At 35.7% G+C, this 23,807-nt stretch overlaps 1 protein-coding gene across 1 annotated transcript; it reads left to right on the top strand.

The window, feature by feature from the left end:
• Positions 1 to 13: 13 nt before the first annotated feature.
• Positions 14 to 17,364, top strand: UBA2 (ubiquitin-like modifier activating enzyme 2). The gene is made up of 17 exons (XM_009584656.1): positions 14 to 130; positions 3,365 to 3,448; positions 3,714 to 3,784; positions 4,921 to 4,985; positions 5,463 to 5,563; positions 5,726 to 5,847; positions 6,529 to 6,596; positions 8,907 to 9,028; positions 9,908 to 10,007; positions 10,560 to 10,720; positions 11,621 to 11,714; positions 11,813 to 11,925; positions 12,383 to 12,538; positions 13,093 to 13,189; positions 13,814 to 13,919; positions 14,709 to 14,845; positions 16,281 to 17,364. Exons 1-17 carry the CDS (start codon positions 14 to 16, stop codon positions 16,460 to 16,462), a joined length of 1,896 nt encoding a protein of 631 aa, XP_009582951.1. The 3' UTR covers positions 16,463 to 17,364.
• Positions 17,365 to 23,807: the final 6,443 nt, after the last annotated feature.

Genomic DNA, 23,807 nt, shown 5'->3' with positions numbered 1-23,807 from the left:
ACAGCGGTGTGCCATGTTTGCTGCCCAGCGGCTGCCCGTTAAAGTCTTAGTTTTGCCTAATGCCGCCTTTGCTGATACTGTGGATAATGGTCCAGTGATGGATTGCAGCGAAAAACACAATACGTGGGAGGTGAACCGTATTTTTAGATACCGAGTTGTAAAACTGTCAGTCTTAGAAGTCCGGTCACGATAGCTTCCCGCGGGCTGTTGCTTTCACTTTTGCTTCCTGATACTAATCTCTGAATGTGTATAGGAAGGGCAGAATTGAGAGGGTGGTAATGAAAACGGGATAGAGAGAAATACTATTAGCAAAACTCTGATTACCTGGTTTCCAGACCTTTGTTAATTTTTTATTGTAGTTACGGAAAGTATATGTTTTTGTGAAATCACGGGAGTACAAACCCAGCTGGAGCACAGGTCTGTTTCCTTGAATACGTTTTCACTTGTGTGTGCCTGGCCAGGAGTCACATCTGAGAGAGGGTTTAGTATGACAAGTTGTAAGAAGTTTGTTTTTACAGTCAGACTTGTTGAGCAGAGCATATTAGAAACAGCTTTTATCTAAAACTCTATCAGCTTGTAGAAGAATACAGCTACTGGTTTGCCTTGTTATTCATACAACTCTGGCCTTTCTACTGAAATACTTTTTAAAACTGTACGATATGCTTAAGTGCAATTCCAAATTGTCCCTTTGATTTCAGTCTGCCACTGAGAGCCTATCCAATTTTAACATTGTACCGGTGAAGTAAATGTATGCGGAAGAGTGGAAGCCTGTATTTTGTGCACTGTTTTTTCCCCCTCTTTTTTTTTTTTTTTTTTCCCCTACCTTACTATGTCATTTGGGTACTCCTGCAGTCCGTAACAATAGAAAGAATTTACTATCTCCTGTTTTTCCAGTTAGTCATTAGGCATAAATCTCACTGGGGTATTCTTATTGTTTCACTTATTATAGTTTGATTTTTTTTTTGTATTGTCCTTCAAGGCCAACTTGGTTGGACTCCATTAGCTTAAGTATATGTTGGATCAGGGCCATCTTCATTTTAAAATATTATTGGCAGTGTTTTATTTAAAACAGTAACATTTTGATAACATATGGAGTGGGTTGGCAAAAGAAGGCGAGAACAAGAAGAGAATTGTTACGCAAAGAGGAAATTTGCTATTAGGAGAATAAATTAGTTTTGTCAACATTTGTGATATTCTTGAGAGTTTTCTGTGGTTATTAAACACTAACAAACTTGAACACCCGAAGATGCTTTCTATTTTTATAAGTAAGTTGTGAAATAATTTTTTTAAACAAAATATTAATACAAAAAAAAATTCTAGTAGTTTTGAATACCAGACAACTCACAAATGTGTGATTTCATTAAGTATACTTTGTTGAAAGGCAGTGCCATTGTCTTCATGAATGAAGAACGAAATCAAATTACTCAAAATGCAAGTCTGAATTAAGAACACAAATATATGTTCTTAGGAAGTTCTGAAGCCTTTCCTTCTAATTTACAAAAATGGGAGCAGTGTAAAAGTTATTTTAATGAGAGAACTGTTAAATTCTGATCATTCTTAGCTAGATTGGAGCTTCTGCTGAGGTCTAATGGTCTCAAGTATTCTCTTTGGATAAAAACTTCCTTTGCTTTTTTTGTTCTTGGTAGTACTGTTTTCAGTTGTAGCTTATGTCACTTGTTACCATCTCCAGTTAAAACATTAAAAGCTTTCTGGGTAGTGGAATTTTTAACAGAAGTATGCACTTAATCATTTTCACTTGAGGTTCTCGGGCTTTTTGGCTTTGGACTAAGCAAGCTTTCTGAGTGTGTCTTGTGGGAAAGGAAAGGAGGTAGAAATGTGTTTTCATGCAAATACCATTTTCATGAAAAGATACAAGACCATGGGTAGTTACTAGGATACTCTGGGTAATAAAAATTAACAGTGTTTGCTTTATAATACCTTTCTAAACATTGTATATTTTCTGTTTGCTCTATATCTACAGGTCCTTTTATTTAGTGTTTAAATAAAACCCTTTAGATATTACAGTTCTTAGTATATTAAAACTTAATCCTTGTATTAAAAACATTCCCTTCAGAAAACAGGAAGTTTAATCTTGGAGTTTGGATCTCCTGTGCAAAGGATCTTCAATGAGAAGTGTGTGGCATACTTTTTTCGTTATTCAACTTTGGTTAATAAAATTAAAAGCATATGAGAACACCCTCGGTAGGTCATGTTTAAACTTCACGCTGCACAGTCAGTCTGATAGTACTCTCCATATAGCTGAAAGCGTTATTATGTTGAGTATGTCAGCATTATCTATGGGCATTTGGGATAAATATCTCTCAAGGCTCAGAAAAATTCTCCCTCCCGTCCTAGTTAAAAATGTTAGGGGCAAGAGAGTACTTCTAAAGAGAGTGGTTGATGAGGGAAACTGTTTAATTAAAGGAAAAGTAATGGCAGCAAAGGTAGGAATAAATCTTCTCAAAGTTCTAATTAAATCTTAATTCTTGTGGAGGGGGGTAAAGACATTTGAAATTATGATGTTTGTGTGCATATATTAATAAAAAGAAACATGTCTGTGAGGAGAATTACAGTCATGACATCCTTTGAGGTTGTACATCACAGGTGTTCTGTGGTACATATTTTTAAACATCTTGATTGTGTGATTGGATTTTTTTTTTTGTAAGTAGACTTCGTGATTTTTTAATATGCACTTAAGCAGTTAGTCCTGGTGACAAACAGTAAAAGCTTTTGCCCCGCAGTGTATGAGTTAGATGACAATACAGCCCTCGGTTTACTGATTCAGTTGCTCAAAGCCATGTTCAAATGTAAAGTAGAAGTACTGATTAGTTTGCTGAGTTGACTTCCTTGGACCTTGGGGAAGCATGGTACAGAGCCAGCGTTCAGGGTGGTTAGTCCCATGTAGAGTCTGCCTGGACCTATCTAGACCAATTTCTGCAGTATCTCCTCTGAGTTTGTACGCTGTGCTCCTGATGAATTCTCACTAAAATCTTTATCCTACGGTAAATAGGACAATCAGTTATTGACTTTCTACTAACTGCTGTGCATACATATCTCAAAATTCATGTGCATTTTTAATAGGGACTCTATCTTCAGAAGGTTTGTTGTCGTGTAGCCCTTAATTTTTGACATATGGTTCCATTGTTAGTAATTATTTAAAATGTATGGATTCCTGAAGATGATTAGGTGATCACTTGTGCCTGTACAGTTGCTGTAGTGCAGATGTAACACCTGTATGCAGGTCTGAGAAGGGGTCTGTAAAGTTTATGCATTTTGGTCAATTGCATTTGCTTCAAACTCTGTTAATGATTTTGTTCCTTTTGTTTCTGTAAAAGTGAAACGGCGGTCTCTTGTGTGTTTATAGATTGATTTGGATACTATTGATGTCAGCAATCTCAACAGGCAGTTTTTGTTTCAAAAGAAACATGTTGGAAGATCAAAATCACAGGTGAGGAAAAAGTCAAAGCTGAAGTCTTACTCAGTATTATTTTATGGACAGTGTTAGAAACATGTCACGATCTTGTTTCTATTGTGAAGAGGTAAGTGTTGGTTGGTTGATCATGGCTATCCACAACATTTCATTATAAAAGTATTTAAATCTCTTAAGGTAGTCAACTTACTTGATACGCAACTGGTATCGAGTCTATCTTTAGGAGGAAGGAAGAAAGAAATAATAAGTGGTTGTTTTTGTTTTTGTTTTTTTTTATTTCTAGGTTGCCAAGGAAAGCGTGTTACAGTTTTATCCAGAAGCTAATATTATAGCTTACCATGATAGCATCATGAAGTATGTTTGTTTTTAAGCTCTAATTACATGTTTTGATTTGCAAGTACTGTTATTTAAATGCTACAATGGTGTGCTTTAAGATATTTTACAAAGCTACTGCAGTAAGAAGAAATAGCTGTAAATACGAGACTACTACACACCTGAGTGGGAGTGTGGATTTTGCATGAGTTTTCTTAAGCTCTAGTAGTAAGCTGTAGTTATTTGCTTGTGTCTATTTTTTTATTTTATTAGCAACATTTACTATATAAGTTTCTACATTGTAAGGATGCCCTGATATCTTGAGCAATAATTAGGCTAAAATAAATGTAAATGTTGAGTCAGTGATTAAAAAAATGAAGTCCTTTGTGTGTGTGTAGGTAACTGAGTATCATTTCTATATGCCCAAAACTGTTAAAATCTAGTCTTTATGATTCATAACCAATGAGTACAAGATTATGTGGATTTTAATTAGCTGTTTCCCGCGTTTTAATTTATATTTGTCTAGTTCCTTAAAAATTGATATACTGTAATATTAAGGTTTGAACTCTGATGTTGCTATTGGCCACTGAAACACTGACTCATTGCATCCTTCTCCTGAAACTGTAAAACTGTTAATCCTGTTTCCTCTTTACTCTCTCCTTTGCCACCTTCTTTAAATCAGACAAATGCAGTGTAAAGATAGTAAAGTGTCAAGATTTTTAAATCCTGTGTCTTGGCTCCTAAGGGTATGGAGGGATGATCAAAACCGATTGAGCTATCACAGTCTAATGAATTATCAACAGTCTGATGAGCTATGGTAATTACAGTGTGAACATTTTAGCCTCAGCTGATAGTTTTTTAAGGTCAGTTACCACAGCTCAGCCAATTTACTCATTAGGTGAGAGCAGTATAATCACTTTTTTGTTGTCTGCCTGTTTCGTTGGTTAAATTAGTACTAATTGCAGTAGCTTCCTTCCAGCAGCATAAAATTCATGCTTTCACCCAGCTTTAAAATGGGCAAAAGACAAATGGGGCAGTTAAAGGCTAGCAGTAAATTTATAATGTGTAATTTATCACACGAACATCAATCCACCCTTTGCATGTGTATAGTTTCTGTTGTGGCATAATAACCAGCAACTTTGATACGTCATTTTGAGTATTGTTTTTCTTTTCTGTAGCCCTGACTATAATGTAGAGTTCTTCCGCCAGTTTACGTTGGTTATGAATGCTCTGGATAACAGAGGTGAAGTTTTCACTATGATTTTATATTGGAGATGAAAATACTGTTGCTTGATCATAGAAACAGAACTTTAATGTGTTCTACTCTTAGTACTTCTGCAATGTTAGTTAAATAACAAGTATCCTCTTAATCCATCTGTAGTTTGACTAATGCTTGTGTGCTTCACTTGAATTTGAAAGGGTAGTTAGTGCTTTTACAGGTGTCTTGAAAGTAAACATTAACTGCTATGTTGCTGCTTTATGGGAACTGATGAGTATTGTGTGTACCTATGTAACTTTAGTCAGCTGAGTTTGCTGTATTTAATATAGTGTTGATGTATTTTGTATTAATTGGAAAATTGTGAAAAAGGCGTAGTGCTCTATAATCAAATAAGGCAGATTAAGGATAAATGTTTGCATAGGAGGCTGGTTTGAATCTGGAGAAGTAAGACTTCTTTTTTCTAATTATTCAAATTTTTCTTTAAAAACTCTTGATTTGCAGCTGCCCGTAACCATGTGAACAGGATGTGTCTGGCTGCTGATGTTCCTCTTATAGAGAGTGGAACTGCAGGCTACCTTGGACAAGTAACAGTTATTAAAAAGGTTAGGTTGTGTATTACTCTTGTTGCTTTAAGTTTAAATCATTGGCTATTTTAGACAACAGGGAGTTGGGTGTTTTGAGATACAATTACAGCTCATGTGGTAATAGCATATACTATTAGTAGCCTTCACAGTGTGACAAGTAAATATTTCACTTTTCACCAGGGAGTGACAGAATGTTATGAATGTCATCCTAAACCAACTCAGAAGACTTTTCCAGGCTGCACAATCCGAAATACACCATCGGAACCTATCCATTGCATTGTGTGGGCTAAGTATCTGTTCAAGTAAGTGATCTTCTGAAAAAGAAAATAGGTACTGTGGTTCACTTTTCTGGTTTCTAAACCTACAGACAGAGAAATAAAGTGGACACACACTTTTTGGTTTTTTGCTTTGGTTTGTTTTTTTAACTGAGTGTGGATTATAGCGAAAATCTCCAGTTCTTTGACCTGGATTTTGGGGTGCTTTTGGGGGGTGGGGTTTTTTTTTTTCTTTTAATATAAAGACGGAAGGTTTGTTAGTACTTAGGCCTTACTCTTATATCACAGAAGATCTGGCAGAGTATTTTGGCACAGCAGTTTAGGTTGAGGTTACTTTATTCTTCACCTTTGTGTGAAGTTAACACATTTTTCAGTTTAATGCATGTATTAACAGATGTAAAGTTTGCTGGGAACTTGGGGGGTTATAAGCAATGCATTCAGTACTGCAATATAAATAAAAGGCTAGGTGAACTATTGAGTAAGTTATACAGAACTGTTTTGGTAAATTCATTTTTGTATTGGACATTTTGTGTTGTCAGTGTTAAGTCCACATGTGATGAATCCCAACAATTTAAAAAGCAATGTATGAAGTGGCACTCTAATAGCAAGCATTCTAAAGTGGATATATATCCATTAGCAAATATTTCAGTCTTTAACCGGTTACGATGAAATTCTAGTGTTGCGTTATTATTCTTAATTATTATATAGCCAGTTGTTTGGAGAAGAAGATGCTGATCAAGAAGTCTCTCCTGACAGAGCTGATCCTGAAGCTGCCTGTGAGTGTGATATAAGCTGGTAGCTTACCCTGTTACTGAAATGTTTTATTTCAGAGATTATGACTTGTTTCTGTACATTTCTTGAGGTTAGAGAATTCAGCTCCATTTTCTTTTAAGAGGATTCCATTTACCGTACCCTTGGACAACAAGAGTTTGGGGTGTGTTAACAGTAGTTTCCTTTACAGACCTTCATGTACACTGTGCATAATTTAGTTCCTTCGTACTGCCGCTTATTAGATTTGAAACAATTTCAGTGGTTTTTAGTTAACTTGATGCATAGTGCATACTGGAGGTTTTTGCATGGAGAATGTGCAAAAAATACTCTTCAAAATTACAATAGAATAACAGTTTCACCTGTCAGAACTGTGGCCCTTGTGGGCAGCCTAAACTTTTTAATACAGTGTAAGATGGGTCACTGGCATTCAGTAGTTGTTCTCAGATAGTGTGGGTAAAAGAGCTGTGAGGAACACAATCGATACACTTGCTAATCATAAAGTTCCAGTTAACACATCCAGGTGTAAGGTATATGATTTAGATGAATAGGCTTGTATCTGTTTGGAGACTCCTGATCCCTCTGCAGCAAACGGTCTTCCCCATGTGCACAGAAACTTGAAGTGAGAAGTTAGCTTGAAGTGCAAATTACATATAACTGATCTTCGCAGGGTGGCCTTTTTTTCCCAATGTATTTGGATTTGCTGGAGCGCTTCCTTCCCTGCAGCTGCGAGGCTTGTCTTTTGAACTGAGGACTGAGAACTGAGTGATATTTGCAGTCACTGCATTTTCCACTCCTAGCTGAGGGATGTAAGGAAATACAGGGATTGTGTTTGAACTCTTGTAGCTTGAAACACTTTAACGTTAATCTACATAGGAAACATGCCCATTTTGAGTGATATTTTTGTAGCTATTCAGTATTTTTCTGTAAGGACAGTAACCGTAGTTACTGTGAAGGTGAATAAGCATCATTGTTGCTTCCTTTGGATCCTGTGATAGATGAATGGACTTGGGAGAGGGAGCTTAGAGGATCCTCTGACTCTTCAGATTCTCTGAACATCAAATAGTGATCACCTGACAGGTTGTTTCTACAGGAAGTGCAGAATGAAATAACTGAGTCTTAAAAAGAGTGGCCTATAAACTCACTTAAAACAACGGCTGCTGGAACACTTGGAAGGTAGCAGACACAATGCCACTTATTTAAACAAAGATACCAGGGCAATTTTAGGAAGGCCTGAGCTGTAGCCTCATGTCTATAGTGAGCAAACTGTCCGTAGTGATAATGCTGTTTAGAATCAGTGGACATACAGGGTGTATCAGTGCAGCCTTTGTAAAGGGAAGTCATGCCATGCATGGCTCTGCAGGTCCGTTGAAGGAATCTGCAAACCTGTGGACAAGCATATCTGGTTTACGCTGTTTTGAATCTGCAGGGGGCACTCAAAAAACTTTCTGTGAGGAACCTGAAGGAGCTAAGCAGCCATGGGGAGAAAAAAGGATGAAGATCCTGAAGTGGATAAACTACCTAAATGGTAGAGATAAATGGTGATTAGAGGAGTGTCTCAGATTGGGGATGGGACCAGTGCTGTTCAGCATACATGATTAAGCAAAGTCGCTCAGAATAATAAAGATGGGGACTAACTGCAAAAAGTAGTAGAAAGCTTCACCATACAGAATGACTGGGCAATAAGACATTGGGTAGATTTGATGCAGATAAATATGAAATGATGCAAATGATGCACTGGTGAAAGGGGAGCAACATTCAAAAATGTACATACAAAGTGATGGTCTCTGAGTTAATTTTTCTCATTCAGTCAAGATGTTAATAGATAGTTTTATGAAAACATCAACCTGATCGTTATTAGGAATCACAGTAGCAATTGCTGGATGTGACTGGGAAAGAAACACAAAATGAATAGCATCTGTGTGTGTGGAATTTTTTTGTATAGGAGTAACCAGAGGTAGGACGCTGATTTGTTTTGTGTTGAAGTTCTAACCAAACTAAGACTCTTCAGCCAGGAAAAGAGACTACTAAAAGGGGATGATTAGAGATTTATGAAATCGCAATATTCTGTGGAGAAAATTAGTAGGAAACAATTGTTCACTGTTTCTGCCAATAAAGGAATTAAGTGACATCAAGTTAAATTAGTGAGTTGCAGAAGCAAACAGGAGTAGTTGCATTGTGTCTAATTCAGCTTTTGGTGGGTGTAGTAAAGCCGTTTTATGGTCCCTGCATAATTTTGGTTATTGACTCTAGGGGAAATATTTGGATGTGATTTTCCTTTTCTTGAATTAAAATATTGGTTAACACTTTATTGATAGGGGAGCCAGCAGAAGCAGAAGCCAGAGCACGAGCATCCAATGAAGATGGTGAGATTAAACGTGTTTCAACTAAGGAGTGGGCTAAGTCAACTGGATACGATCCAGTTAAGCTTTTTACTAAGGTATCTTCTTTACCCCCAATAAATGTCTTTATTTGAAGTGTATGAGGTGCTTTAGAGTTAAGTCAAAACCCAGTTTGGACACTTAATGCTAACCATCAATTACGCAATTTTGTTATGATTTCCACCAATTTTGCTGGAGTGTTGGTCTTTTACAACACTTGCATGTTTTTCGGCAGTCCATCTGCATCTGTACAGATGGCTTCAGCAGCTTGTCCATACTGTACAGAAACAACTTCATTCTAATTACTTTTAATACGAAAAGGTAAACTTGAATTCTGTAGCTGTTTCACTATATATTCTGTAACATAATCAGAACCAATCTGAGGACCTAAAAGCTATCAGTCATCTTCTGTGTATAATCAGGCTCTGGCATAAGAAAATACAAACTGGTTTAGGAGTTTTCCTTCTAAATAGTTGCTGAAAGTGGATAAATAGAGGAAATGAGTATAGAATATGACGTTGATAGATAGTAATAACTTTACTTTGGAAATTCGTTGGCATGTAGGTAAGAGTATCTCAGGGAGTGTATATAAAGAGCTGTAGTGATGGCTTCAGTAGGCAAGATGAACCCACTGTTTGGACTATTGTTTCTTGATTTTTACTTTATTCCTCCCCCAAATTAATCAGAGCTGTGTCTGCTTTATGCAATAAGTGTTAGGGAATGGGGAATAAGAAGTTTTTCAAATCTGTTTTTTTTTTTCCTGTGGAGTTTGATTTTTATTTATGTGGTTGAAAATATTTTCAAGGAGAAAAGCAAAATCTCATAAATCTAATGCTGATTTTTCAATTTCACAGCAGATGTAAAAATAAAGTATGTCTTTTTTCCTCTTTCATTTTAATGTTTTTGGGCTGGTTTTTTTTTTTTTTAATGTTTCCTAGCTGTTCAAAGATGACATTAGATATCTGCTGACAATGGATAAGCTGTGGAGGAAAAGAAAGCCTCCAGTGCCACTGGACTGGGCTGAGGTACAAAATCAAGGTAATTGTCCCTCCTCCCACTGTGTATTTGTAAGTCATACCTGCTGTTTGTTAATGCATGTCTGTGATACATACATTTTCTCACTGTCACATTTGAGTGCTGATAATGAACGTATTCTTTGCAATTCCTGAAGATTTTAAATTTTTCTTTATGTAGAAAATGTTTTTTCTAAAACTGTTTTGCAATTGTTATTTTAGATACTCAGTAGTAGCTGTAGAAAATCCACATTTCACAAAATTACATGGCAGCTTATTCTAGGAGACCTTACCATAAGCACCAATACATTTATCTGTGAAAGCTGAGTTTTGCTGAAAATTTACATTTGCTGTAATTTGTGCATGTCTAGGCCATTGATATAAGTATAGCTATATTTCCAGTTTTAAATGCAGATTTGTTGTAAAATGTTGGGGCTACTGTAGTTTAAGGATATTGTTCTTCAATTTAGAAAATATTTAATTTTACTGAAATTGGAAAATTCTTAGCTCTTTGAGAGAACTTCTGTGGGATTTATAAGTTTCCTGATCTTAATTTTTTTTTTTTCTTTTCCCAAAGAGAAAAACATATCTGACCAACAAAATGAATCCTCTACAGTCTTGAAGGATCAGCAGGTTCTCGATGTCAAGAGCTATGCACACTTATTTTCAAAGAGTGTTGAAACCCTGAGAGTTCACCTGGCTGAGAAGGGTGATGGAGCAGAGCTTATATGGGATAAGGTTAGTTTGCCAAAACATAAGAAGCAGTTACACACTACATAGGTAGTACAAATATTCATTGGACTTATGCAGTTTCATTCCAAAATAGTACTACTTAGAACAAAAATGTCTGGTGCCTCACTGAAAGCGCTTTCCGTATGTAAACAAATATATACGTTAAACACTCCAGATTTTGTAACTCACTGAGTGTGTAAGGATTAACTATTTTGATGTAAAATAACTTAATTCACCAACTTTAAAAAGCACAAATTCAGAAGTATTTGTCATATTTTGATTTTTGAAAATATTTTAATAATGCAACTACATTTTTTCCTTTTTAGCTTTCTCTAAAACATGCTCTTATACAGTGGTTTGTAGCTAGAGTTCTACTGGGTTGTACATAGTAATTAGCTCTGTTGATAGGTATGTGATATATTACGAGTTTTGCTGAAGAAAAACAAGAAAGTAATTTTCTCTTTTAGCACCGGAGACAGTGTAATACTCCTGCAGTCAGTTGTCATTTGGCATATGGAAAAAAAAGTAGTTTATAAATATGGGGGGGACAAAACAGTAAAATAGTATTACAACAGATAGTAAAAAGACTTCTTTCTGAAACACCAATTTTTGAAACTGAGCATAAAACATTGTAAGATTTAGGATTTAGACATTATTTTGAACATACAAGGCATTTTATTAATACTAATACACTAATTCACTACTAAAATACTAAGTACAATTTCTGAACGCATGTATTTGAAGCATTACTGCCCTGTCTAAACATACCATCTGAAAGAGGACTTGGAAATGGACTTACTTTTTTTTTAAACTTTCTGTTTTTAAGGTTTTAGGAACCATGTGTTGCAAACTTTTTCCAATGAGTAATCCAATTTTTAAATACTTTTTGTATTAACTTCTTGTCAGGATGACCCTTCTGCAATGGATTTTGTCACTTCTGCTGCGAACCTCAGGATGCATGTTTTCAGTATGAATATGAAGAGCAGATTTGATATCAAGTGTAAGGATAAAATATAACATTGTTTTATTTAAATAATAATCTAAACTTCTCATTTTCATGTATTGTTAAAAATCTGCATGCTCTTGCTTATTTTGCAGCAATGGCAGGAAATATTATCCCAGCTATAGCTACTACTAATGCAGTAATAGCTGGTCTGATAGTGCTGGAGGGTTTGAAGATTTTATCAGGAAAAATAGATCAGTGTAGAACGGTAAGTGGGAATAAGATACTTTCACTTGTTATTTATTATTTGTTTAAAAGTCATATTTAACCTGCTTTGACTATTGTTTAGTTTTATTGTCTCTCACTTGTTGCTGCTTCAGTAGATTCTGAATGTGCTGGGAACTTTCAGCCGCAATGAAAAGAGAAGTGGAAGTCTCAAGGATGGTTAAATTCCTCATTTAATGAAAATTGGCTGCTGAATAGGAGAGAGAACCAGACTGACATCACTTGAAACATGGTTGTTTCATGTTACAGATCTATTTGGCAATAGCTGGTCAGTCAGCACAGGTGTCATTGCGGACTGGCCGTAATACTCAGCAGGCACGTCAAAGAGGATTAGGGAACAGGACAACCTGGGAGACTAAGAGAAGAAATCTGTAGGAAAACAGGTTTTATGAGTGCTGTTACTTACATAATAACTTGTTTTATTTTTGTCTGTCCTCAAGATTTTTCTGAACAAGCAGCCAAATCCCAGAAAGAAGCTATTGGTTCCTTGTGCTTTGGATCCACCAAATCCTAACTGTTATGTATGTGCAAGTAAGCCAGAAGTGACTGTGAAACTTAATGTACACAAAGTTACTGTGTTAACACTCCAGGATAAGGTAAATCTTTAATACTAGCTACAGCTTTCATTTTGATTCTAATACTGTACATTATTAAAGTTAGGTTTTTGTTCAGTATATTTTGACTGAACATCAGCTATTTGTATTTGCTCTACATTTTGCATTTCTCTCAGTTACAAGAAGAGCTAGATTAGCCAGTATGCTTCTGCTCATGTGTGCTTGTATATCTTGTGAAAGAATGTTTGTATTTTGTAACTTTTTGGTAATTTTAAAGCCTATTCATATCTAAAAGCAAAAAACTAAATTTGTATTTCAGTTGAATAGTTCAGTAGCAATTACAGTTGCGTAGTCACAACTGATTTGTAATTCTGTCATTTTATGAAGTATTCTAAAAAAATTTTCAGCACATGTAGGTTTCAGACAGCAAAAATATAATTATTTTGTTCATGGTAGCTTAAAAAAAAAAAAGTATAGGCTTTCAGCACATGCCTGAAAATGAGCCAGGATAAGAAAATCAACATAATTAAAGGTTCTTTCTTTTATAAGTGTTTCTAAGTCAGATATTGATTAAATAATAGTATTCATCTTTTCAGATAGTGAAAGAAAAATTTGCTATGGTAGCACCAGATGTACAAATAGATGATGGAAAAGGAACTATTCTTATCTCTTCAGAAGAAGGAGAGACAGAAGGTATGCATACTGAAGCTTTTTAGATAAGAGTACATAAAAACTAGGAAGAAACCAAGATATACAGAATAGAAGTATAGCAAATGTTTTAGTGTTCATCCTGTAGACTAATATTTGAAGAGAACTGGATTTGCAAGTATTTAAGTGGCTCAAGAATAGCTAGTGGTATTGTCTACAAGCCTGCATGTCCAGTTTAGCTTTCCTATATAAAATACTTTTCACCTGGAGTGTTAGGATTCCTTTCAAGAATAGGTATTCAGCTATAAAAGTGCAACAGTTATTTTCTTCTGTTTGCAAGTCCTGTTCATTTTCTTGTTCTTAGGTTGTGGTCTTTTTACGATGCTTGTAGGCAGTATTGTAATACAAATATTATCTCCAAAATGTTCCTAAATGTAATAATAGTGAAGTGCTTGAACATGATGCATGACGTGTAAATAAGTCAAAAATAAGTAGTTTTAACTCCTGATAGGCTTAAATGTCAGCTTTTACTTTAAATATAGCTAATAGATGTTAATCTTGTATTTCTACATAAAACTTCTGGAGTACTTGTTTCATCATATTTATTCAGGTGTAAAGGGTATTTATATAAATAGCTGTATACACTGCAGTTTTTCACTGTTTTTCTAGCAAATAACCACAGGAAATTATCAGACTTTGGAATTCGAAATGGCACTCGACTACAAGCAGATGATTTCCTCCAGGACTATACACTGTTAATCAATGTGCTTCATAGGTAAGGATTCTGAAATAATTATTTTTGTGTATATATGTAGAACAGTTCCACAATTTCCAACTCAGAATTTTAAATTAATGAATAAAGCTCAAAGATTAAGCTGCGGAAAGAAAATATAGAGGTAAAAGAGGAATTATTATTTTTATGAATTTGTAGAGTTTAGGTGGTTTTGTTTTGTAGTTTGTTTTTTTGGGTTTTTTTACAACAGTAATTGGAAAAAGTTTATTTGAATAATTTGTCATTACACAACATAAAAATACAGTGCAAAACCAAATTTACTTTTGGGGCAGCCAACAAGCAAGAAACTGCTGTTTAAAAAACAAAACAAAATTTAAAAAGGCAAAAAAACCCCCAGCCTGCTGGGGTAGTAGATCCTCTGCTTGACTAGCTGTGTTCAGATACAGCAATGCAAATAGGAGTCACTTTGAAATAACTGATGTGTGTATTTAACCCTGGATAAGTAATATACATATTATATACAGTAAATTAACGCACTGCACTTTCAGTGAGAATAGGAATGTGATGTTGAGGAAGAAAGGTAAGCTCAGGTAATGATTTTTCTCATTCCTAAGCATTTTAAGTCATGGCACTGGGTGAAACAGTGTTTATGAATAGAGAAAGCATAAATTATAAAGGAGGACTGAACAGATTTTCCTCTTTTCTAACATATTTTTCTCATTTTGTCATAGTTGCAGGGTGCTCTAATACTTGAATGACATACTTTGTTTGTGAAAAAGACAGTTTTTTATTTTCACCTGGTTGTTTAAAAGCATATGGATTTTTCTGCAGTGAAGACCTAGAAAAAGATGTAGAATTTGAAGTTGTTGGTGATACCCCTGAAAAAGTTGGCCCTAAACCATCAGAACCAACATCCAAGAACATTACCAATGGTAGTGATGATGGAGCGCAACCCTCAACATCAACAGGTAAATAACAGTAGTCAATATTAAATATAACAGTATATATATCAGTAGTGCAGTCCAGTAAAAATAGTTGTGTTCTGTTTTACGACTTAACTTTGCCAAAGTGAAATAAAAGGCATTTAAATTGTCTTTATGTATAAATATAATATTAAATAGAAAAATGCACATTTAAGATTGTTACAAATTGTTTAATTGTACAAGATTGCTTACAGTAAATACACCTTGAAATTACATTATTTAATTTGCAAGGGCTTGGTGGGTGTCAGTTTAAGTCCATCATTTGCACAGTGATTTAAATAAGGTAGACCCATTCTATCTGATGGTCACGCTATTGCTTGACAAAAAAGAATCAACCAAATTTGTCACTTTGTCCCTACAGATTAAAAATTACTTTGTGCATGTCTTTGATCATGTTTTATTATGTTAATTTAAGAGATGTCTTTATTATCTTCTTCCAAAATAATAATTATTTTTCACCTGTCAATAAAGCATGACAAGAAAATAGTATTTGCTATCCAGGAAGAAGTACTATCACCTTCCTAATGTAGGGTGTTTCTTTGAACATACACAGAATAGTTTAACTCAAATAAATATGGGATGCTTAAGCACTGAAGGCTAATGTACGGGAAACGTCATACTGTTTTATAGGGATAGCATATGAATCTGAAAACTTGTTGTGACATGTAAGTTAGATATCTGTAGTTCTGTCTTGCGCTTTCGGGTGATGTTCATTTGCCTGTCAGATGGTCCTATTTAAGATGTGTGCACAAGTATGTCGTCACTTCCACTTGCCTCTTGTTTCAGGGGAGATTAAATGTTAAGGGTATTGCTACACTTGATTTCAAATTATATAAAAAACCTAGCATAAAATTAGTTTTTACAGCGAATTTGTACTTCAAAACAAACAAAATCCACTAGATGTCTTGAAAGTTCACGTTTGGTTCTGTTTTCCCTTCTTTATGCTATCTATTGTTATCCTTTAGCTCACCCTTCTGTCTTCCCTCTCTTTGCGTGTTCTCACTCTCTCAGGGAGCATGGCTTCTAGTGGGAGTTCTGTTGAATGCACTGGTGAAAGCAGAGGCTGGACTACGGCTCAGTGTGTGTAAAAGTTCTTTTCTCAAGGACTGCTGCAGATAGCATGCAATTCTTCTATTTTGTACATGCAAAAAAAAATCGTGCTAACTAATGCATTTCCCGTATTTTTGGGTTATTGCAATATTTTCCATACTTCTAGTGAAGAGGGAATAACCATGTGAAAAGCCTATTTTATATGGATTTCAGAGAAATTCAAAATATTCTTGCAGTTGAATAACAAAGAATATGGATAAAGAATGCTCCCAGACGTATTTGTTGTATTAGAGACATTCTTATTTTTATGTGGTTTGAGAGTAGACTATCTTTACAGTATCCATTTGAATTAAAAACATATATTTTGCAGCTCCAGATCAGGATGATCTATTGATTGTTGATTCTGAAGATGAAGGTACTTCAAGCAATGTTGATGATGATATGGAAAACAAAAGCCGCAAGAGAAAACTAGAAGATAAAGAGTGCGTCAGTACAAAGAGAGTGCGTACTGAGCAGACAGAAGAGCAAGATGAAATTATAGCATTAGACTGAACAAGCAAATGCCCCTTGACAAAATGATTCAAATAATGTAATACAGTAACACCATATTATTTTGGGATGTGAAAAATGTCCAGAACTAGACTAATTTTGAGGCCTTTGTTCCGAGTGAATACCAAACCACTGGCTTAAATAATTTGTGTCTGTTTCTCTTGATGATAAAGCTCTCATCTCAATAGACTCTTTCAGAAGTTTTTCCATATTAATTCCATATATTAAATGTAGTAGAAACATAGTTTATAAATACTTACAGATAAGTATTTGCTTAAACAGTCATGAAAAAAGCATGTTATTTTTGTGTAAATACCTTTTAGGTATAATTCAATAGGACAAAAAAACCCTACTCTCGTTTAGTAAAGGGTCATCATCTGATGCCCAGATTTTAAGTAACTACATTTTTCTTGCTTGAAGAAAAATATTTTTAGCCTAGTCCTAAACATTTTTCACACCCTGAACAAGTAAAGAAGAAAATTCAATAAAGCAAATTAGTGCCATGTTTTAACAGTGTTCTTAAACTTCAACTGGCACTATGTACATTACTGTAAAACTGTTAATTTACTCAAGTTTTTCAGCTCGTACTGCCTGGTATGTCAATGTAAGAAGCAAATTTTTGTGTATTGTTACAGTTTCAGGTTATTTATATTTGATGTTTTGTAAACTCAGATACTACTACTATACTGTACATCTGATGGACCAAATAAATGACATCTGAAATACTTGCTATATTTGCTTGCACAGTCCAAGTTTATGCTGACTTATGGGATTTTACAATGTATAGCCTTCAAAAATCACTGTATTATTTTCATTTTTCTAAACATAACCTAGTAGTACAGAACTTAAGCTTCACTTGTTTGAGGTGAAAGGGGAATTTTTTTAATAAAACTTTTGTGAATGTTTTTTTCCTTGGACAATCAATTATTGGCCTCTTCAGTTGGAACATCTGCACCACCACACGCATGCTTTCACCACCTCATGCCTTCAGAAAGAAGAAAGCACTGGTGTTTTATACATTACACTTTCTGCATAGGACAAAAGTGCAATGTTTAGAATCAGTATCTTAAAGCCTACTGCATTCATTTAACTATTTTGGTAGCTCTCAAAACTATCAGTGTTGATTCTTAGAACACGTTAATCAGCCATTTCTGCCACTGTACTGAAATTACTTTCCAACTTTGTGTTAGTGAACCAAAACTGCTTCTGTTCATAGACAAGTATGCAGTTAGCCTTACAGAGCAGAGAAATTGAGCAGACAAGAATTCATTCTGTTCTAGTTTGCAAACCGACTGAATTTTAAACAAGATGCTAACTGTATAGAAGGAGAATGTAAAAAAACCAAAATCAGCACCTTCTTAGGTTTTGGTTCCTGCATCTGGTGCTGTCTAGTACAAAGACCAGCTCTTCATCAGTGTTAAATTGCCAACACAGTGCAAAACTACAATTCTACGATGCAATTAATGTTTTCTCTCTTCTTTTAGGTACTAGTCATATGCAATGGCTTGTTTGGAGGCATAATACTCCACTGTGAAATTAAATCCTTTTGAGTTAGTTTCTTCTTGGCCAGCATGAGTGAAGACTGAGAGGTAAAGATGTAAATAAGAGGTGTTACAGAAAGGATTTTCAGTGCTACAATGGGAAGCTTTTATAGTTCCTGCCATAAACAGCTGAAGCACTAGAATTTAGTATGTCTGATTACATCTTCCAAAAATTAAGGCTGACATTTTCTTTTTAAGCTTTACTAAAAATAAAATTACTGGTTTATTAAATTAGTTGTCAAATAGCTTGTTATCTGTGTAATAAGATGCGCTTCTCATTGTGACATGACAAAGCTTTATCTAAGCTGATGGCATGTGTAATCAATAGTGTGATCCTATCTTGCTCACTACCGGAGAAATTTCCCTGCTTGCGCTGGTCGGTATTCAAGAATTTAGCTTTCTAACTCTTTTTTCATTATTTTAACAGTAGAGGCTATAATTCTGGTAGCTTTGTTGCATTAGTTTTACTGAGAGTGTTCATGACTTAGAAGTTAAGTGGTACATAAGCTGAATCAAAATAACATGCAACAACAGATTTGGGGGTGAAAAAGAGAAGGGGGGGCCTATTCAGTTTCACTGGCTTCTACTCTTTTAAGTTATTAGTATTAACAGCGTAAGATGACAGTACTCAAATGATTTCTTAAAGTATTTGGGATGCTGGTGTCCAAGCAGATATATGTAAGAGTTTCTCAGGGCAGTCTAGAATTTAACTACATAAGCAATTACATCTTGATGTATTTAGGAGATGTAATTGTGCTGCTTTTGTCTGGGTAGTAAGTAGTTAGATGGCAAAAAATGCTCCTAGATCCTTCCTGTAAAATACTTTATAGTGAATGATTTTTAATACATTTTCTTTACACAGGCTGCTTCTATAGAACATATGACAGGCTGTTCATACAGCGTCAGCTGTTCTATTCGGTTCTTGTTAAGTTTGGCAATACTGAATGAACCACTAAAAATGCAAACTGCTTCTGTGCTAAATGAAAAACTGCTTTTCAGAACTGATGGAGTATGAATGTCCTTAATTCGCTGCTAGTCACCAACATTGTATTAATGTAGAATTTTCCAACTTAAACTTTCTCTTGCCCTTGAGAGCAAATTATAAATCGAAGCATTTATTAAGCTTTTAAGTAATGAAAAAAAAAAAAAAGGCAAGCCACTTGTCAACTGACAATTTGTTCAAGTCCTAATAGCAGTAATATTGGTATGGAAGTAAGTGTAGTTGGAAGACAAAAGATTTAAATGTTAAAATGGAGGAGAAATTCTTCCCAGTGCCTTAGCTTGGCAACCCTGATGTAGGCTCTGTTGTCACTAACAATTTTTGAGCCAGGCTCATTAAATCAATCTACAAATTGCTATTTGCAATGATACAAATTGGCTGTTCTGTCACACAGCATTCTCTATTTGGTTGTTTATACTGATGCAAATTTCTGTAACGCAGATAAGCTTTTCTGGCTGCTTTTTGTAGTAACAATTCATTCTTGATGCTTGTATTTTTTATTTACTTAGTGAATTTGAGTGCCATGTATGAAAAGGACAAGAAAAATAGTGGAATATTTTAGCGTAGTTGAACGCAGCTGAGAATGTACCTAGTATCTGTCTTCATATGCTATTAGTTCAATGTCCCTTTTCTGCAGCAGAGCATGGAAAGGAATATTGACCACCACTGACATACAACAGTTAACTAGAGATTCATTAAGCTGCTCTGACTTATGGTGAAGAAATTTGTAATGACTTTCCCACAATCTTACTGTTTAAAAAAAAAAAAAGGCAGAAGTGCAACCTATCTGATTCTCAAAGCACCTAGAGAATCGCCCTTAAGGGGCAATCGATAACCACTGAGGAGAAAACTTTTGGGGCCATGATGACAGACAGCCTTGTACCAGCCCATTTCCTAAAGAGCAACTTGAACCTGTAGATAACCATTTAATGTTTGTAGTAGTTTTATGTGACATTTTAATTTTACTTTATTAAACCATTTCATTGTTGAACCACAGAGGCATCCATGCTTTCCTGGCCTGTTGACTCTGACAGCTGTCAAGCAGATTGATGTGCCATTTCAAGTTCTGACCTTTACAACAAAGACCTTTTGCTAACCATTTATTAGATCCCAGAAGATAAAACAGGCTTGTGTTCAGTTCGTATATACCATTGATATTACCTGCTTCAAGCCTTATTTCTACTGCCCCAAAACTGTAGATTTGGCTTAGAAAACTGAATAAACACTGAATTAAGGAAAATAAATTTGTTTTTTCCCCATGTTCTGTTTCTGTGCCTATAGGTAGAGATATTTTCTTTCTTCTCTTCGCAGCTATAAGGACAAGAAGCCCTCAATTTTGTGCATCTAAAATACTGAACGTGCAAGAAAGCAGAAAGTAGGATCAAAGTAATACAACAAATCTTACACAAGGCAGTCATCTGTTTTTTGCTTGCCTGAGATTATTTCTGGGCTAGTGTCTAAGCAGAATCATTACAGAGAACATATACCTACAGACAAAGGAATAGGAGGGGGAGGCAATTTAATGCTTTGATTTGGAGGCCTTGATTCCTCTTTAAGGGAGGAATGGCATGAAGTAAATAAATGTACTCCTAGATATAGCTTGATACCACTTTATATTATGAGAAGAAAATTGCTGTTTAGATACGTGTCATTATCTGTCTTCCTCATCAGCATACTTCTTCACTCACATGAGAAAAAGTGAGAAATTTTCAGGATTATTTCCTAAAGAAAAGATACTTACAGAATTGCTCTGCCAGTCCTCTCCAGCAACATTGGAAGCTACTTGCAAACATTAAGCAATTACACCAGTGTTCTCAAAGCTACTGCAATTCTACAAGTACGTGGCTGTAGATAAGGAGAGACAGACCCACAGAAGTGCTTCTGCGGTAGCACTTCGTCTTTTTAGGTGTGGTACTTACACACCTACCGGCCGACAGATCTGTGTGCAAGTCCACATGGGAGTTTGCTGCATTTTGCACATCTAACCAGTGATAACTGGAGGTAGCAGGAGTGTGCTGGGGAAAAGAGGGTGGCTAAGATACCTAACTAGAAGCTTAGGAAGCTACTAGGAGCTGTGGATATTACGAAGGGGACAGAGAGAAGGCGGTATGTAGGTGGACCTGGAAGGGAATTAAAGATGTATTAGAGCAGGAGTGCCAGAGACAGAAGAGCACTGACAAGTCTATTGAGGGATGTAGGTGAATATGGTGGGAGGAACCTGGAGGTACTGTATATAGTGACTGAGGACTGGCGTAAGTCCTGTAGCAGTGGGAGACCTCTATGGGACAAAGGGGATGACAGGAGTGCAGCATTTTTGGGGATTTGGAGAAGAGGTTACAAGCTGGAGAGTGCAAAGGATGCAGAATACAGACCTGTGGGAGACCGGCCTTCATTAGTTCCATTGCCTATGGAACAGCTCTATATTTCTTGCAAATTTGTTCATTATTTCCAGTTACAAATGCTATCTCTATAATACCATTTTATATGGAAAATACCATGAAATGTAAATGTAATTGGTGTTCTCAACAAACCAATGTCCTCTTTCTTCTGAAATGATCCTTCTCATCATAGCTGAAGTGTATTGTATTGTTAGGACAGGAGGTCACTGCTCATAGCTTGCCTCATTTCTTGAATACCCATATAAAGAGGCACATACAGTTAGCCTGATACTTTTCACCAGCAGAGAACAGGGGGGCATGCGTATAGCAGTCCGGCCTTCACACAGTGTTTCTATTTTTTATTAAATGCACTAATGCTATCTGATTTCTTTGCTAGATGATGGTTTGCAGTATTGTAATCATGACTTTCTTTTATCACGTCAAGATAAATTTTAGCTCTGTAGAGTCCTAAGTTTGTTTTTGTATTTCCAAGTCTCTGAAATAAGAAGCTATATAACCTAAGACCCCCTTAAAAGTACTAAGTGGGTGCACTGCTAACTGAGCTGGCCAACTAAATTATGTATTTATGCAAATGTAGTGGCTGCTATTAAGCTAATTGATTGTGTTTGAATATACTGTGATTATGTCCTGTGATTGCAAGAAGTATGACTAAGGCCATGTGCAGTCTCCAAAGTATGAGCCAATAAACTGCTTTGGCCAGAAGTGTTGTCATCTGAAATATGTGAGAGAAGTGAAAGATGAAACTAGAAAAGAAGTAAGATACATAAATGGTGTATTCATCGTAACTGCTTGGACATGGGTTGTCTGTCTAACCTAGCACGTTCACAAAGTGCCTGTTGTGACTGGAATTTTACAGGGTCTGTCCCAAGTTATATTTGTGCAGCACAGTGAATAGCTGCATTTGCAATAAATAAGAAGAATGTAAAAAACGTTAAATAATGTTTTATTGCAGATTTAGAATGAGAAATGACCTGTAAGCCTGCAGAGTAGTGTTAGTCAAAAACATTTTAAATAGTTGTGCCTCGCAAAGGTAGCCATTCAAATACAATGTGTTCTGTCTACCAGAAGATGGTGCCCTAGAACATATTCAATAATTTCAATTTTTAAAGCTGTAATCAACTGCAAATGAGTATTTTTAAAAACATGTCAGAGCAAGGTGATTTGCAAATAAATCACCCAAGTCCCAATACATATTAATATTCAAACTTCATATTCCAAAAAGCTTGCTTATACTTAATTATCACAACACAAATTAACATACAGGACCCAAACAAGCAAAACAAAGCAATATAAAACACAATACAGCTACCACTTCAAAGAAAATAAAAACTTCAGTCCCTCCTCCCAAAATAAAAACATTCCTCAACATAATTTTTGTATGAATTTCACAAGATTTTTGGTGTTTTGTTTTGTTTTTTAATCGGGCTTAAAACAGACCAGAGAAAAAGAATAATCATTACATTCCTCACCAAGAAACCAATCAGTTTTAAAACTGGAAATCAGAGCAGTAAATCCCTGAGTAGTAATAGGTCTTATTTACCTCGTGGAACTTCAAGGTATAATTTCATTGTTTTCTTAATGTTGGAGACAAGGAAGGAAATTGCAAAAAATCAGGTAGCATCCAATTCAATAAGCAAATCTGTGGAGCAGCTTCAAATTGTTACATTAATGAAGCGAGACAAAGAACTCCCTCCTGCATTGCGTCAGTAAAAGCACATCTAATGTGACATACACCGCAACACAAGTCAGTGGGATTTTGCCATTGTCTTCAATAGGGCTAAAGTTTCACCAGGGAATTCTTACATTTACAGATGCTCTGCTTTGTTGGTAATAACCTGCAACTTGGGGAGACAAAATCCCCAGCAGACCATCAGGTCTCCCTGCCTGTTGGCTTGGGCAGTGTTTCCTTGAAGGCACTGGCAATTAGAAGAAACAGGAGTGCACTGCCTGTGAGGCCCAGCCAGCTGATATTCACAGATCAATAACTCCACCTGGCTTTTTTGCTCCCTTTAAGTCTTAGACAAAGGAGTTTATTTAACAGAAGCAGCTGGCTTTCCATAATATCTGATTTACTGATAAAACTTAAAATCAGGAGTAACGATTACCACACCAAATTAAGAAATGAAGTTCAGCTTTCATAATACTCTATGACAGCTCTTGTGCTCTTCGTCGCGCAAGTGTGAGTCTTTTTGCAACATATACTTTTTACTGCTGGTTGTTAAAATAAAGTGGGGAGAAAAACATGTCAGGATTGTCAAGCTGTAATTGCCCAGTACTTTGGGTTTTCTTGTATATAACAGTAAGGAGAATAATGGGGCTACTTATTACAGCAACAGCAGCTCTAACTCTACACTTTTTTTTTGCACAGCCCGGCACATATGGTCCTCTATGAGAAATGCAGCAGTGCT

The sequence above is a fragment of the Fulmarus glacialis genome, unplaced genomic scaffold (genome assembly GCF_000690835.1).
Source record: "Fulmarus glacialis isolate BGI_N327 unplaced genomic scaffold, ASM69083v1 scaffold21149, whole genome shotgun sequence".
Taxonomy (NCBI): domain Eukaryota; kingdom Metazoa; phylum Chordata; class Aves; order Procellariiformes; family Procellariidae; genus Fulmarus; species Fulmarus glacialis.
The sequence above is the reverse complement of the archived record's forward strand: the minus strand, read 5'-3'. Positions and strand labels throughout refer to the sequence as shown.